The 18,777-nt window shown below is 38.4% G+C and overlaps 1 protein-coding gene across 1 annotated transcript in view; it reads right to left on the reverse strand.

The window, feature by feature from the left end:
• Window positions 1–2,641: 2,641 nt before the first annotated feature.
• Window positions 2,642–18,777, reverse strand: part of LOC138369091 (uncharacterized) — a 29,036-nt gene continuing 12,900 nt past the window's right edge. Inside the window, exon 7 of the mRNA XM_069332024.1 lies at window positions 2,642–3,108. Coding sequence (XP_069188125.1) covers window positions 2,642–3,108 — 467 coding nt within the window. The remainder of the gene's footprint in view (window positions 3,109–18,777) is intronic.

Below are 18,777 nucleotides of genomic sequence, written 5' to 3' on the forward strand. Positions count from 1 at the left end.
AGTATCAAAGGTATAGGCAATGGGGGAGCTGGTCGGCCGAGCGGACAGCACACTGGACTTGTGATCCTGTGGTCCCGGGTTCGATCCCGGGCGCCAGCGAGAAACAATGGGCAGAGTTTCTTTCACCCTATGCCCCTGTTACCTAGCAGTAAATAGGTACCTGGGTGTTAGTCAGCTGTCACGGGCTGCTTCCTGGGGGTGGAGGCCTGGTCGAGGACCGGGCCGCGGGGACACTAACAACAAAGACCCGAAATCAACTCAAGATAACCTAGGCAATATCAGAGATTTGTTGTTGTTGTTTAAGATTCGCAACTTAGAACAAAAAGTTCCAAGTAGCACGGGCAGGTATAGGCAATGTCAGAGGAAAACACAATATAAGAGGTTTAGACAATATCTGAGGCATGGGCAATATCAGAGGTAGAGGCAATATCAGAGATAAGGACAATATCCGAAGATGGGCGTTATCAATGGTACAGGAAATGTGAGAGGAATAGGCAGTATCAAAAATATAGACAATATCAGAGGTAAGAGCAATATCATATGTATAGGCAATATCAGATTTATAGGCAATATCAGATTTATAGGCAATATCAGATTTATAGGCAATATCAGATTTATAGGCAATATCAGATTTATAGGCAATATCAGAGGTAAGGGCAATATCAGAGGTATAGGCAATATCAGAGGTATAGACAGGGTCAAAGATATAAGCAATATGAGAGGTTATCATGAGATGATTTCGGGGCTTTAGTGTCCCCGCGGCCCGGTCTTCGACCAGGTCTCCACCCCCAGGAAGCAGCCAGTGACAGCTGACTAACAACCAGGTACCTATTTTACTGCTAGGTAACAGGGGCATAGGGTGAAAGAAACTCTGCCCATTGTTTCTCGCCGGGGCCCGGGATCGACCCCGGGACCACAGGATCACAAGTCCAGCGTGCTGTCCGCTCAGCCGACCGGCTCCCAAAATAGGTGGGAGGAGGTGTAGACAGTATCAGTTTTATAGGCAATATGAGAGATATATACAATATCAGATGTATAGGCAATATCAGAGGTTGTTGTTGTTCTTCTTAAAGATTCGCTACTTGGAACAAAAAGTTCCAAGCAGCAAGGGCTATGGTGAGCACGTAGTGGAGCATAAACAATAACAGAGGTATAGGCAATATCAGAGGTATAAACAATATCAGAGGTATGAGCAATATGAGAGGTATGAGCAATATGAGAGGTATAGACAGTATCAGAGATATAGACAATGTCAGATGTATTGTATGGACAATTTTAGACGTAAAGACAATGTCAGAGGTATAGGCATTATCAGAGGTATAGACAGTATCAGAAATATCATTGATAAAGATAATATCAGAAGTAAGAGCATTATTAGAATTAAGGACAGTATGAGTGGTACAACCAGTATCAGAGGTATAGACAACATGAGATGTATAGGCAATATCAGAGGTAAGGGCAATATCAGAGGAATAGACAATATCAGAGGTATAGGCAATATCAGAGGTTTAGGCAACATCAGAGGTCTAGACAGTATCAGATGTATAGGCATAATGAGAGGTTTATATAATATCAGAGGTAAAGGCAATATCAGAGGTATACAAAATATGAGAGTTAAGGGGAATATCATAGGTAAGGGTAATGTCAGAGGAATAGGCAATATCAGAGATATAGACAATAATAGAGGAATAGACAATATCAGAGGGAAAATGCAATATCAGAAATATAGGCAATATCAGAGGTATAGACAGTTTCAGATGTATAGACATTATCAGATGTAAGGGCAACATCAGATGTATAGGTATTATCAGAGGAATGGGCAGTTACGGAGATAAGGACAATATCAGAAGAAAGGGCAATGTCAGAGGATAGGGCAATGTCTGAGGAATGGGCAATATCAGTGGTATATGCAATATCAGAGGAATATGCAATATCTGAGCTATAGGCAATATTAGAGGTATAGGTAATATCAGAGGAAAGGGCAATAACAGATATAGGCAATATCAGAGGTAAAAGAAATATGAGAGGTAAGGGCAATATCAGAGATAAAAGAAATATCCGAGGTATAGACAATATCAGAGGAATAGACGAAATCAGAGATATTGGCAATATCAGAGGTAAGGTTAATATCAAAGGTATTGATGTATCAAATCTACCTATATTTAGTAGATTCCTGGTCACCATCCCAATCTTGATATCAGAGATATCAATATCTCTGATTTTGCCTATATCAGAGGTACAGACAATATCAGAGGTATAGTCAATATCAGAGGATTTTGTTGTTGTTTATGATTCGCTGCTTGGAACAAAATGTCCCAAGCAGCACGGGCAATGGTGAGCCCGTGCTGCTGGGACAATGTCAAGAGGTAAACAATGTCATTAGGCAATATCAGAGGAACAGTCAATATCAGAGATATATTCAATATCAGAAGTATGGGCAACATCAGAGGTATAGGGAATATCAGAGGTATAGGTAATATCAGAGGTATAGGCAATATCAGAGGTATAGTCAATATCAGAGATATATGCAATATCAAAAGTATAGGCAATATCAGAGGTATAGACAATGTCAGATGTATAGACAATATCAGAGGCATTGGCAATATCAAAGAAAGAGGTAATATCAGCGCTATAGGCAATATCAAAAGGTAAGGGCAATATCAGAGGAATAGGAAATATCAGAGGTAGGGGAAATATCAGAGGTATAGGCAATATCAGAGTTATATGCAATATCTGAGGTATAGGCAAAATGAAAGGTATAGGCAATATCAGAGGAACAGTCAATATCAGAAGTATAGGCATTATCAGAGGAACAGTCAATATCAGAAGTATAGGCATTATCATAGGTATAGTCAATATCAGAGGTAAGGGCAATATCAAAGGTATTGGAAATATCAGAAGCATAGGCAATATCAGAGATATAGGTAACATCAGAGTTATTGACAATATCAGAGGAATAGGCAATATCACAGTGATAGGCAATACCAGAGGTAAGGGCAGTATCAGAGGAAAGGGCAATATCAAAGGTATAGGCAATATTAGAGGCATAGACAATATTTGAAGCATGGGTAATAACAGAGGTATAGGCAATATCAGCAGGATTGACAACTTCAGAGGTTCAGGCAATATTTCTGTAAAAGGCAATATCATTAGTATAGATAATGTCAGAGGTAAGAACTATAACAGAGTTAAGTACAATATGAGAGGTACCAACAATATCAGAGGTATAGGCAATATGAGAGGTCTGTACAACATCAGAGGTAAAGGCAAAATCAGAGGTACAAGCAATATCATAGGTATAAACGATATCAGAATTACAGGCAATCTTGAGATCTTCTTGAGATGATTTCGGAGCTTTAGTGTCCCCGCAGCCCGGTCTTCGACCAGGCCTCCACCCGCAGGAAGCAGCCCGTGACAGTTGACAAACACCCAGGTACCTATTTTACTGCTAGGTAACAGGGGCATAGGGTGAAAGAAACTCTGCCCATTGTTTCTCGCCGGCGCCCGGGACCACAGGATCACAAGTCCAGTGTGCTGTCCGCTCGGCCGACCGGTTCCTCCAGTTGGCAATATCAGAGGTATAAACCTCTGTGGGGGATTATATTATTGTGGGAGATAACCAGGTGAGGTATTTAGACAGAACGTTTTGTGCTAGAGATAGCGGGAACAGGTTAAGGGTTTGCTATCCGGGAGCTGGAATTGGTGATATTGTTGGAAACATGAATGATATTATGACGGGAAATGGGAACAAACCCATTATTTGTATTAGTGCAGGTGGTAATGATGTTGGGCGAGTTAGGAGTGAGGAACTAATACAGCGATTCAGGACAGCCATTGAATTAGTTAGGAGCAAGGGAGGAATCCCGATCATATGTGGCAATCTTCCAAGAAAGGGAGTGGCAAATGAATGGATGTCGAGGGCACTTGGTGTCAATTGGCGGCTGGAAAGATATTGCAAATCAAATGCAATATCTTTCATAGACAACTGGGAACACTTCTATGGAAGAAATGAAATGTATGCTCGTGATGGGGTGCATCTATCGAGGGCTGGGGTTGTTGCTGTTGCGAACTCGTTGGAACCAGTGGTTAGAGGTGTTTGTTTGGGTTTAAACTGTTAGTAGATAGTGGTATGGGAATTGATTTGGAGGAAGGAGGTAATAAAAGTATGTGTTCGTGGGAGAAAAGAATTGGCAAAATGATCAGGGAGGGAAAAGGGCCTCAAAATAACAATTCACTTAGGATATATTACACTAACAGTAGAAGTCGAAGAAATAAAATTAATGAATTAAATGCTCTTGTCTGCACATAAAAAATAGATATTATTGCACTTACCGAAACGTGGATGAATGTAGAAAATAGAGAACTATTAGCTGAATATCAGATAAATGGATTTAAACTATTTCACACAGATAGATATATTAGACGAGGAGGGGGAGTAGCCATATAAGTTAGGGACAATTTGAAATGTAGTCTCAAAGAGGGAATCAAAACTGAGCCACACACAAACTATTTGGATAGAATTAAACGAAAAAGCGAATAAAATTATAATAGGAGTTATATATAGGCCACCAAATTTAGACAGAATGGAAGCAAAGCATCTATGGGATGAAATATCTAGAGCATCTAGATCTAACAGTATTTATGTCATGGGTGACTTTAATTTTAGTGGAATAAACTGGGTGAACAAAACAGGGAATAGTGAAGCAGAAGATTTTCTAGAATTAATTGACGATTGCTTTCTTATGCAACACATTAAGGAACCAACGCGGGAAAATAATATTTTAGATTTAGTGTTAACTAACAGGGAAACACAAATTAATGACATCGAAATAGGGAGTGAGCTAGGGAATAGTGATCACAAAGTAATCAGATTTAGCATAGATTGGAATAGACCTGTAGGAGAAAATTCTGTTAAAGTGCCAGATTTTCGAAAAGCTGATTTTAATAGCCTAAGAAATTTTTTGGGTCAAATAGATTGGAAAGTCTTGGGTATGGGGTGTGGGCCGGTCTTAGAGCGAGACATGAACCCAGCGATAGGTGACGTAAAAGGGGATTTCGATGTGGATTTAATATATAACTTATTTAAGAATATTCTAAACAAAGCACAGGAACGTAGTATACCATACAAATTGAATAGATCGAATACTAATGACCCAAAGTGAATAACAAATAATTTAAAGAACCTTATAGGTAAAAAGAGAGCTTGGTACAAAAGGATTAAGAATGGAGAAGTTGGTTTAGAACAGGAATTCATACAACTGGTTAGAAATGTTAAAAAAGAGATTAGGAAAGCAAAAAGAAACTATGAAGTTCGCATAGCAGAGCAAGCAAAGACAAATCCTAAAGGTTTTTTTCAGTTATATCGTACTAAGACTAGGGAAAGGATAGGTCCATTAAAAACTGAGTCAGGTCAAATAACAGATAGTGATGAAGAGATGAGTAGTATTTTTAATAAATATTTTGTATCTGTATTTACTAAAGAGGAACTTAACAATATGCCTTCAGCCGAACAAGTCTATGTGGGTGGGGATGAGGACAGGTTGACGAGTTTAGCAGTTACCAGGGAGGATGTAATTAAACAATTAGAAAAACTAAAACCAAACAAATCCCCAGGGCCGGATGAAGTGTTTGCCAGGGTGCTTAAAGAATGCAAAGAGGAGCTTTCCGAGCCACTGTCTACCATATTTAATAAATCAATAGAGTCAGGCAGAGTGCCAGAGTCATGGAAGGTAGCTAATGTGGTACCAATTTTTAAGAAAGGAGATAGATCACTTGCGTCAAACTATCGGCCAATTAGCCTAACGTCTATTGTGGGAAAGTTACTTGAATCAATAATTGCAAATACAATTCGTCTCCATCTTGAAAAACATAAATTAATAAATGAGTCGCAACATGGTTTTACAAATGGCCGTTCATGTTTAACAAATTTGCTAACTTTTTATTCCAGCATAGTTGAGGCAGTTGATAGTGGTAAGGATTGTGATGTTGTGTACCTTGACTTTAGCAAAGCTTTTGATACAGTGCCACATGAAAGACTAATTAAAAAAATAGAAGCTCATGGTATTGGGGTGTTATATTAACTTGGATTAGGGCATAGCTATTCCAAAGGAAACAGAGAGTTAGTATAAATGGGGTTAAGTCAGAGTGAGATAATGTTGTTAGTGGAGTAGTAGGGAGTGGGAAATGAATGGATATCGAGGGCACTTGGTGTCAATTGCCGGCTGGAAAGATATTGCAAATCAAATGCAATATCTTTCATAGACAACTGGGAACACTTCTATGGAAGAAATGAAATGTATGCTCGTGATGGGGTGCATCTATCGAGAGCTGGGGTTGTTGCTGTTGCGAACTCGCTAGAAGAAGTGGTTAGAGGTGTTTGTTTGGGTTTAAACTGTTAGTAGATAGAGGTATGGGAATTGATTTGGAGGAAGGAGGTAATAAAAGTATGTGTTTGTGGGAGAAAGGAATTGGCAAAACGATCAGGGAAAGAGAAGGTCCGCAAAATAACAATTCACTTAGGGTATACTACACTAAGAGTAGAAGTCTAAGAAATAAAATTAACGAATTAAATGCTCTTGTCTGCACAGAAAAAAATAGATATTATTGCACTTACCGAAACGTGGATGAATGTAGAAAATAGAGAACTATTAGCTGAATATCAAATATATGGATTTAAACTATTTCACACAGATAGATATATTAGACGAGGAGGTGGAGTAGCCATATATGTTAGGGACAATTTGAAATGTAGTCTCAAAGAGGGAATCAAAACAGAGCCACACACAGAAACTATTTGGATTGAATTAAACGAAAAAGCTAATAATATTATAATAGGAGTAATATATAGGCCACCAAATTTAGACAGAATGGAAGCAAAGCATCTATGGGATGAAATATCTAGAGCATCTAGATCTAACAGTATTTATGTCATGGGCGACTTTAATTTTAGCGGAATAAACTGGTTGAACAAAACAGGGAATAGTGAAGCAGAAGATTTTCTAGAATTAATTGACGATTGCTTTCTTACGCAACACATTAAGGAACCAACACGGGAAAATAATATTTTAGATTTAGTGTTAACTAACAGGGAAACGCAAATTAATGACATCGAAATAGGGAGTGAGCTAGGGAGCAGTGATCACAAAGAAATCAGATTTAGCATAGAATGGAATAGACCAGTAGGAGAAAATTCTGTTAAAGTGCCAGATTTTCGAAAAGCTGATTTTAATAGCCTAAGAAATTTTTTGGGTCAAATTGATTGGAAAGGCTTGGGTATGGGGTGTGGGCCGGTCTTGGAGCGAGACATGAACCCAGCGATAGGTGACTTAAATGGGGATTTCGACGTGGAGTCAATATATAACTTATTTAAGAATATTCTAAACAAAGCACAGGAACGTAGTATACCATACAAATTGAATAGATCGTATACTAATGACCCAAAGTGGATAACAAAGAATTTGAAGAACCTTATAGGTAAAAAGAGAGCTTGGTACAAAAGGATTAAAAATGGGGTGGTCACTTTAGAACAGGAATTCGTACAACTGGTTAGAAATGTTAAAAAAGAGATAAGGAAAGCAAAAAGAAACTATGAAGTTCGCATAGCAGGGCAAGCAAAGACAAATCCTAAAGGGTTTTTTCAGTTATATCGTACTAAGACTAGGGAAAGGATAGGTCCATTAAAAACTGAGACAGGTCAAATAACAGATAGTGATGAAGAGATGAGTAGTATTTTTAATAAATATTTTGTATCTGTATTTACTAAAGAGGAACTTAACAATATGCCTTCAGCCGAACAAGTCTATGTGGGTGGGGACGAGGACAGGTTGACGAGTTTAGCAGTTACCAGGGAGGATGTTCTTAAACAAATAGTAAAACTCAAACCAAACAAATCCCCAGGGCCGGATGAAGTGTTTGCTAGGGTGTTTAAAGAATGCAAAGAGGAGCTTTGTGACCCACTGTCAACCATATTTAATAAATCAATAGAGTCAGGCAGAGTGCCAGAGTTTTGGAAAGTTGCTAATGTGATACCAGTTTTTAAGAAAGGAGATAGATCACTTGCGTCTAACTATCGACCAATTAGCCTAACGTCTATTGTGGGAAAGTTACTCGAATCTATAATAGCAAATAAAATTCGTCTTCATCTTGAAAAACATAAATTAATAATTGAGTCGCAACATGGTTTTATAAATGGCCGTTCATGTTTAACAAATTTGTTATCTTTTTATTCTAGCATTGTTGAGGCAGTTGATAGTGGTAAGGATTGCGATGTTGTATACCTTGACTTTAGCAAAGCTTTTGATACAGTGCCACATGAAAGACTGATTAAAAAAATAGAGTCTCATGGTATTGGGGGTGCTATATTAAGCTGGATTAGGGCATGGCTATACCAAAGGAAACAGAGAGTTAGTATAAATGGAATCAAGTCAGAGTGGGAAAATGTTGTAAGTGGAGTGCCTCAAGGCTCTGTCCTGGGACCTCTGTTGTTTATAATATATATAAATGATTTAGATTCAGGTTTGAGTAGCAACATTTGCAAATTTGCCGATGATACGAAAATCGGTAGGGAAATTAATTCGGAGGAGGACTCACTATCACTTCAAGTTGATCTAGATAGGGTTTTGAAATGGTCAAAGCATTGGCAGATGCAGTTTAATGCTGATAAATGTAAAGTTCTGAGGTTAGGTAATGATGATAGAGTTACAAGATACGAGCTAGATGGTGTTGTGATTGCGAAGTCGGATTGCGAAAGGGATCTGGGAGTTATGATTAGTAAGAATTTAAAACAAAAGGATCAATGTATAAATGTTCGTAATAAGGCAAATCGGACACTTGGATTTATTAATCGCAGCGTTAGTAACAAGACACCTGGTGTGGTTCTCAAGCTATATCTTGCTCTAGTTAGGCCCCATTTAGATTATGCAGTTCAGTTTTGGTCGCCATATTATAGAATGGATATAAATTCACTTGAACGTGTCCAGCGTAGGATGACTAAGTTAATTCCCCAAATTAGAAATCTTTCATATGAAGAAAGATTAACAAAGCTTAAGTTGCATTCACTGGAAAGGCGAAGAGTTAGGGGTGACATGATAGAGGTTTACAAGTGGATGAATGGACATAACCGGGGGGATATTAATAGGGTATTAAAAGTATCAACACAGGACAGAACACGAAACAATGGATATAAATTGGATAAGTTTAGATTTAGGAAAGACTTGGGTAAATACTGGTTCAGTAACAGGGTTGTTGATTTGTGGAACCAATTGCCGCGTAACATTGTGGAGGTGGGGTCCCTCGATTGTTTCAAGCACGGGTTGGACAAGTATATGAGTGGGATTGGGTGGTTATAGAATAGGAGCTGCCTCGTATGGGCCAATAGGCCTTCTGCAGTTACCTTTGTTCTTATGTTCTTATGAGTACCTCAGGGCTCTGTCCTGGGACCTCTGTTGTTTATAATATATATAAATGATTTAGATTCAGGTTTGAGTAGCAACATTTGCAAATTTGCTGATGATACGAAAATCGGTTGGGAAATTAATTCGGAGGAGGACTCACTATCACTTCAAGTTGATCTAGATAGGGTTTTGAAAAGGTCAAAGGATTGGCAAATGCAGTTTAATGCTGATAAATGTAAAGTTCTGAGGCTAGGTAATGATGATGAAAAGAGTTACAAGATACGAGCTAGATGGTGTTGAGATTGCGAAGTCGGATTGCGAAAGGGATCTGGGAGTTATGATTAGTAAGAATTTAAAGCAAAAGGATCAATGCATGAATGTTCGTAATAAGGCGAATAGGACACTGGGATTTATTAATCGAAGCGTTAGTAACAAGACACCTGGTGTGGTTCTTAAGCTATATCTTGCTCTGGTTAGGCCCCATTTAGATTATGCAGTTCAGTTTTGGTCCCCGTATTATAGAATGGATATAAATTCACTTGAACGTGTCCAACGTAGGATGACTAAATTAATTCCCCAAATTAGAAATCTTTCATATGGAAAAAGATTAACAAAGCTTAAGTTGCATTCACTGGAAAGGCGAAGAGTTAGGGGTGACATGATAGAGGTTTACAAGTGGATGAATGGACATAACAGGGGGGATATTAATAGGGTATTAAAAATATCAACACAAGACAGAACACGAAACAATGGGTATAAATTGGATAAGTTTAGATTTAGGAAAGACTTGGGTAAATACTGGTTCAGTAACAAGGTTTGTTGATTTGTGGAACCAATTGCCGCGTAACGTGGTGGAGGTGGGGTCCCTCGATTGTTTCAAGCGCGGGTTGGACAAGTATATGAGTGGGATTGGGTGGTTATGAGATAGGAGCTGCCTCGTATGGGCCAATAAGCCTTCCTCAGTTAACTTTGTTCTTATGTTCTTATGTTTACAATATAATAGGTAAGAGCAATATCAGAGGAATAGGTATTATTGGAGGTATAGACGATATCAGATGAATAGACAATATCAGAGGAAAAGACAATATCAGAAATATAGGCAATATCAGAGGAATAGGCAATATCAGAGGAATAGGCATTATCAGAGAAATAGGCAATATCAGAGGTATAGGCAATATCAGAAGTAAGGGCAATTTCAGAGGTAAGGGCAGTATCAGAGGAATAGGAAGTTACAGAGGTATAGGCAATATCAGAAGTTTTGGTAGTATTACATGTATAGGCATTATCAGAGGAATGTTTGCTTTGAATGTTTGCGAGTCAGTCAGGTGAAGTCACAGTGAGAGGTTGTGTTAACCGGAGCTCCTGAGTGTTGTTATATTATCATAGCAATATGGAATTTGTAGTTAAGGACCTGGTGACTCTAGTGGGAGCCCTGAGGACAGAGTTGGACTCTCTGCGGGAGGAGGTGCGTCAGCTTAAAGAACAACGAGAAGTAACGAAGGAGGAGACCAGTAGTAAAGGGACCTCGTCTTGGAGAGTTGTGAAAGACAGGGGCCTTAAGAAGACTTTGATAAAGCCGCCTTCAAACGCCATAGCAACTTCTAATTCATTTGACGTTTTGGAGGACGAGTGCTGTGGTGAGACTGCGGATCGCGCAAAAGGGAAAGCAACGAAGAGAAAGGAAGCGCTGGCCCCTCAGAAAGTAAAGGGAGTACCTAAGCAAACATTAGTTGTGGGAGATTCCCAGATAAGGTATTTGGATAGAGCGTTTTGTGCTAGAGATAGGGGGAACAGGTTAAGGGTTTGCTATCCCGGAGCTGGCATTGGTGATATTATAAACAACATGAATGATATTATGGCTGGTAATGGGAACAATCCCATTATTTGCATTAGCGTGGGAGGAAATGATGTTGGTCGAGTTAGGAGTGAGGAACTGATTCAGAGGTATAAAACAGCCATAGAATTAGTTAGGAGCAAGGGAGGAATCCCGATCATATGTGGCATTCTTCCAAGAAAGGGAGTGGGAAATGAATGGATATCGAGGGCACTTGGTGTCAATTGCCGGCTGGAAAGATATTGCAAATCAAATGCAATATCTTTCATAGATAACTGGGAACACTTCTATGGAAAAAATGAAATGTATGCTCGTGATGGGGTGCATCTATCGAGAGCTGGGGTTGTTGCTGTTGCGAACTCGTTGGAAGAAGTGGTTAGAGGTGTTTGTTTGGGTTTAAACTGTTAGTAGATAGAGGTATGGGAATTGATTTGGAGGAAGGAGGTAATAAAAATATGTGTTTGTGGGAGAAAGGAATTGGCAAAACGATCAGGGAAAGAGAAGGTCCGCAAAATAACAATTCACTTAGGGTATATTACACTAACAGTAGAAGTCTAAGAAATAAAATTAACGAATTAAATGCTCTTGTCTGCACAGAAAAAATAGATATTATTGCACTTACCGAAACGTGGATGAAAGTAGAAAATAGAGAACTATTAGCTGAATATCAAATATATGGATTTAAACTATTTCACTCAGATAGATATATTAGACGAGGAGGGGGAGTAGCCATATATGTTAGGGACAATTTGAAATGTAGTCTCAAAGAGGGAATCAAAACAGAGCCACACACAGAAACTATTTGCATTGAATTAAACGAAAAAGCAAATAATATTATAATATAATATTATATAGGCCACCAAATTTAGACAGAATGGAAGCAAAGCACCTATGGGATGAAATATCTAGAGCATCTAGATCTAACAGTATTTATGTCATGGGTGACTTTAATTTTAGCGGAATAAACTGGTTGAACAAAACAGGGAATAGTGAAGCAGAAGATTTTCTAGAATTAATTGACGATTGCTTTCTTACGCAACACATTAAGGAACCAACACGGGAAAATAATATTTTAGATTTAGTGTTAACTAACAGGGAAACGCAAATTAATGACATCGAAATAGGGAGTGAGCTAGGGAGCAGTGATCACAAAGAAATCAGATTTAGCATAGAATGGAATAGACCAGTAGGAGAAAATTCTGTTAAAGTGCCAGATTTTCGAAAAGCTGATTTTAATAGCCTAAGAAATTTTTTGGGTCAAATTGATTGGAAAGTCTTGGGTATGGGGTGTGGGCCGGTCTTGGAGCGAGACATGAACCCAGCGATAGGTGACTTAAATGGGGATTTCGATGTGGATTCAATATATAACTTATTTAAGAATATTCTAAACAAAGCACAGGAACGTAGTATACCATACAAATTGAATAGATCGAATACTAATGACCCAAAGTGGATAACAAAGAATTTGAAGAACCTTATAGGTAAAAAGAGAGCTTGGTACAAAAGGATTAAAAATGGGGAGGTCACTTTAGAACAGGAATTCGTACAACTGGTTAGAAATGTTAAAAAAGAGATAAGGAAAGCAAAAAGAAACTATGAAGTTCGCATAGCAGGGCAAGCAAAGACAAATCCTAAAGGGTTTTTTCAGTTATATCGTACTAAGACTAGGGAAAGGATAGGTCCATTAAAAACTGAGACAGGTCAAATAACAGATAGTGATGAAGAGATGAGTAGTATTTTTAATAAATATTTTGTATCTGTATTTACTAAAGAGGAACTTAACAATATGCCTTCAGCCGAACAAGTCTATGTGGGTGGGGACGAGGACAGGTTGACGAGTTTAGCAGTTACCAGGGAGGATGTTCTTAAACAAATAGTAAAACTCAAACCAAACAAATCCCCAGGGCCGGATGAAGTGTTTGCTAGGGTGTTTAAAGAATGCAAAGAGGAGCTTTGTGACCCACTGTCAACCATATTTAATAAATCAATAGAGTCAGGCAGAGTGCCAGAGTTTTGGAAAGTTGCTAATGTGATACCAGTTTTTAAGAAAGGAGATAGATCACTTGCGTCTAACTATCGACCAATTAGCCTAACGTCTATTGTGGGAAAGTTACTCGAATCTATAATAGCAAATAAAATTCGTCTTCATCTTGAAAAACATAAATTAATAATTGAGTCGCAACATGGTTTTATAAATGGCCGTTCATGTTTAACAAATTTGTTATCTTTTTATTCTAGCATTGTTGAGGCAGTTGATAGTGGTAAGGATTGCGATGTTGTATACCTTGACTTTAGCAAAGCTTTTGATACAGTGCCACATGAAAGACTGATTAAAAAAATAGAGTCTCATGGTATTGGGGGTGCTATATTAAGCTGGATTAGGGCATGGCTATACCAAAGGAAACAGAGAGTTAGTATAAATGGAATCAAGTCAGAGTGGGAAAATGTTGTAAGTGGAGTGCCTCAAGGCTCTGTCCTGGGACCTCTGTTGTTTATAATATATATAAATGATTTAGATTCAGGTTTGAGTAGCAACATTTGCAAATTTGCCGATGATACGAAAATCGGTAGGGAAATTAATTCGGAGGAGGACTCACTATCACTTCAAGTTGATCTAGATAGGGTTTTGAAATGGTCAAAGCATTGGCAGATGCAGTTTAATGCTGATAAATGTAAAGTTCTGAGGTTAGGTAATGATGATAGAGTTACAAGATACGAGCTAGATGGTGTTGTGATTGCGAAGTCGGATTGCGAAAGGGATCTGGGAGTTATGATTAGTAAGAATTTAAAACAAAAGGATCAATGCATAAATGTTCGTAATAAGGCAAATCGGACACTTGGATTTATTAATCGCAGCGTTAGTAACAAGACACCTGGTGTGGTTCTCAAGCTATATCTTGCTCTAGTTAGGCCCCATTTAGATTATGCAGTTCAGTTTTGGTCGCCATATTATAGAATGGATATAAATTCACTTGAACGTGTCCAGCGTAGGATGACTAAGTTAATTCCCCAAATTAGAAATCTTTCATATGAAGAAAGATTAACAAAGCTTAAGTTGCATTCACTGGAAAGGCGAAGAGTTAGGGGTGACATGATAGAGGTTTACAAGTGGATGAATGGACATAACCGGGGGGATATTAATAGGGTATTAAAAGTATCAACACAGGACAGAACACGAAACAATGGATATAAATTGGATAAGTTTAGATTTAGGAAAGACTTGGGTAAATACTGGTTCAGTAACAGGGTTGTTGATTTGTGGAACCAATTGCCGCGTAACATTGTGGAGGTGGGGTCCCTCGATTGTTTCAAGCACGGGTTGGACAAGTATATGAGTGGGATTGGGTGGTTATAGAATAGGAGCTGCCTCGTATGGGCCAATAGGCCTTCTGCAGTTACCTTTGTTCTTATGTTCTTATGAGTACCTCAGGGCTCTGTCCTGGGACCTCTGTTGTTTATAATATATATAAATGATTTAGATTCAGGTTTGAGTAGCAACATTTGCAAATTTGCTGATGATACGAAAATCGGTTGGGAAATTAATTCGGAGGAGGACTCACTATCACTTCAAGTTGATCTAGATAGGGTTTTGAAAAGGTCAAAGGATTGGCAAATGCAGTTTAATGCTGATAAATGTAAAGTTCTGAGGCTAGGTAATGATGATGAAAAGAGTTACAAGATACGAGCTAGATGGTGTTGAGATTGCGAAGTCGGATTGCGAAAGGGATCTGGGAGTTATGATTAGTAAGAATTTAAAGCAAAAGGATCAATGCATGAATGTTCGTAATAAGGCGAATAGGACACTGGGATTTATTAATCGAAGCGTTAGTAACAAGACACCTGGTGTGGTTCTTAAGCTATATCTTGCTCTGGTTAGGCCCCATTTAGATTATGCAGTTCAGTTTTGGTCCCCGTATTATAGAATGGATATAAATTCACTTGAACGTGTCCAACGTAGGATGACTAAATTAATTCCCCAAATTAGAAATCTTTCATATGGAAAAAGATTAACAAAGCTTAAGTTGCATTCACTGGAAAGGCGAAGAGTTAGGGGTGACATGATAGAGGTTTACAAGTGGATGAATGGACATAACAGGGGGGATATTAATAGGGTATTAAAAATATCAACACAAGACAGAACACGAAACAATGGGTATAAATTGGATAAGTTTAGATTTAGGAAAGACTTGGGTAAATACTGGTTCAGTAACAAGGTTTGTTGATTTGTGGAACCAATTGCCGCGTAACGTGGTGGAGGTGGGGTCCCTCGATTGTTTCAAGCGCGGGTTGGACAAGTATATGAGTGGGATTGGGTGGTTATGAGATAGGAGCTGCCTCGTATGGGCCAATAAGCCTTCCTCAGTTAACTTTGTTCTTATGTTCTTATGTTTACAATATAATAGGTAAGAGCAATATCAGAGGAATAGGTATTATTGGAGGTATAGACGATATCAGATGAATAGACAATATCAGAGGAAAAGACAATATCAGAAATATAGGCAATATCAGAGGAATAGGCAATATCAGAGGAATAGGCATTATCAGAGAAATAGGCAATATCAGAGGTATAGGCAATATCAGAAGTAAGGGCAATTTCAGAGGTAAGGGCAGTATCAGAGGAATAGGAAGTTACAGAGGTATAGGCAATATCAGAAGTTTTGGTAGTATTACATGTATAGGCATTATCAGAGGAATGTTTGCTTTGAATGTTTGCGAGTCAGTCAGGTGAAGTCACAGTGAGAGGTTGTGTTAACCGGAGCTCCTGAGTGTTGTTATATTATCATAGCAATATGGAATTTGTAGTTAAGGACCTGGTGACTCTAGTGGGAGCCCTGAGGACAGAGTTGGACTCTCTGCGGGAGGAGGTGCGTCAGCTTAAAGAACAACGAGAAGTAACGAAGGAGGAGACCAGTAGTAAAGGGACCTCGTCTTGGAGAGTTGTGAAAGACAGGGGCCTTAAGAAGACTTTGATAAAGCCGCCTTCAAACGCCATAGCAACTTCTAATTCATTTGACGTTTTGGAGGACGAGTGCTGTGGTGAGACTGCGGATCGCGCAAAAGGGAAAGCAACGAAGAGAAAGGAAGCGCTGGCCCCTCAGAAAGTAAAGGGAGTACCTAAGCAAACATTAGTTGTGGGAGATTCCCAGATAAGGTATTTGGATAGAGCGTTTTGTGCTAGAGATAGGGGGAACAGGTTAAGGGTTTGCTATCCCGGAGCTGGCATTGGTGATATTATAAACAACATGAATGATATTATGGCTGGTAATGGGAACAATCCCATTATTTGCATTAGCGTGGGAGGAAATGATGTTGGTCGAGTTAGGAGTGAGGAACTGATTCAGAGGTATAAAACAGCCATAGAATTAGTTAGGAGCAAGGGAGGAATCCCGATCATATGTGGCATTCTTCCAAGAAAGGGAGTGGGAAATGAATGGATATCGAGGGCACTTGGTGTCAATTGCCGGCTGGAAAGATATTGCAAATCAAATGCAATATCTTTCATAGATAACTGGGAACACTTCTATGGAAAAAATGAAATGTATGCTCGTGATGGGGTGCATCTATCGAGAGCTGGGGTTGTTGCTGTTGCGAACTCGTTGGAAGAAGTGGTTAGAGGTGTTTGTTTGGGTTTAAACTGTTAGTAGATAGAGGTATGGGAATTGATTTGGAGGAAGGAGGTAATAAAAATATGTGTTTGTGGGAGAAAGGAATTGGCAAAACGATCAGGGAAAGAGAAGGTCCGCAAAATAACAATTCACTTAGGGTATATTACACTAACAGTAGAAGTCTAAGAAATAAAATTAACGAATTAAATGCTCTTGTCTGCACAGAAAAAATAGATATTATTGCACTTACCGAAACGTGGATGAAAGTAGAAAATAGAGAACTATTAGCTGAATATCAAATATATGGATTTAAACTATTTCACTCAGATAGATATATTAGACGAGGAGGGGGAGTAGCCATATATGTTAGGGACAATTTGAAATGTAGTCTCAAAGAGGGAATCAAAACAGAGCCACACACAGAAACTATTTGCATTGAATTAAACGAAAAAGCAAATAATATTATAATAGGAGTAATATATAGGCCACCAAATTTAGACAGAATGGAAGCAAAGCACCTATGGGATGAAATATCTAGAGCATCTAGATCTAACAGTATTTATGTCATGGGTGACTTTAATTTTAGCGGAATAAACTGGTTGAACAAAACAGGGAATAGTGAAGCAGAAGATTTTCTAGAATTAATTGACGATTGCTTTCTTACGCAACACATTAAGGAACCAACACGGGAAAATAATATTTTAGATTTAGTGTTAACTAACAGGGAAACGCAAATTAATGACATCGAAATAGGGAGTGAGCTAGGGAGCAGTGATCACAAAGAAATCAGATTTAGCATAGAATGGAATAGACCAGTAGGAGAAAATTCTGTTAAAGTGCCAGATTTTCGAAAAGCTGATTTTAATAGCCTAAGAAATTTTTTGGGTCAAATTGATTGGAAAGTCTTGGGTATGGGGTGTGGGCCGGTCTTGGAGCGAGACATGAACCCAGCGATAGGTGACTTAAATGGGGATTTCGATGTGGATTCAATATATAACTTATTTAAGAATATTCTAAACAAAGCACAGGAACGTAGTATACCATACAAATTGAATAGATCGAATACTAATGACCCAAAGTGGATAACAAAGAATTTGAAGAACCTTATAGGTAAAAAGAGAGCTTGGTACAAAAGGATTAAAAATGGGGAGGTCACTTTAGAACAGGAATTCGTACAACTGGTTAGAAATGTTAAAAAAGAGATAAGGAAAGCAAAAAGAAACTATGAAGTTCGCATAGCAGGGCAAGCAAAGACAAATCCTAAAGGGTTTTTTCAGTTATATCGTACTAAGACTAGGGAAAGGATAGGTCCATTAAAAACTGAGACAGGTCAAATAACAGATAGTGATGAAGAGATGAGTAGTATTTTTAATAAATATTTTGTATCTGTATTTACTAAAGAGGAACTTAACAATATGCCTTCAGCCGAACAAGTCTATGTGGGTGGGGACGAGGACAGGTTGACGAGTTTAGCAGTTACCAGGGAGGATGTTCTTAAACAAATAGTAAAACTCAAACCAAACAAATCCCCAGGGCCGGATGAAGTGTTTGCTAGGGTGCTTAAAGAATGCAAAGAGGAGCTTTGTGACCCACTGTCAACCATATTTAATAAATCAATAGAGTCAGGCAGAGTGCCAGAGTTTTGGAAAGTTGCTAATGTGATACCAGTTTTTAAGAAAGGAGATAGATCACTTGCGTCTAACTATCGACCAATTAGCTTAACGTCTATTGTGGGAAAGTTACTCGAATCCATAATAGCAAATAAAATTCGTCTTCATCTTGAAAAACATAAATTAATAATTGAGTCGCAACATGGTTTTATAAATGGCCGTTCATGTTTAACAAATTTGTTATCTTTTTATTCTAGCATTGTTGAGGCAGTTGATAGTGGTAAGGATTGCGATGTTGTATACCTTGACTTTAGCAAAGCTTTTGATACAGTGCC

Source organism: Procambarus clarkii, chromosome 27 (genome assembly GCF_040958095.1).
Source record: "Procambarus clarkii isolate CNS0578487 chromosome 27, FALCON_Pclarkii_2.0, whole genome shotgun sequence".
NCBI lineage: Eukaryota > Metazoa > Arthropoda > Malacostraca > Decapoda > Cambaridae > Procambarus > Procambarus clarkii.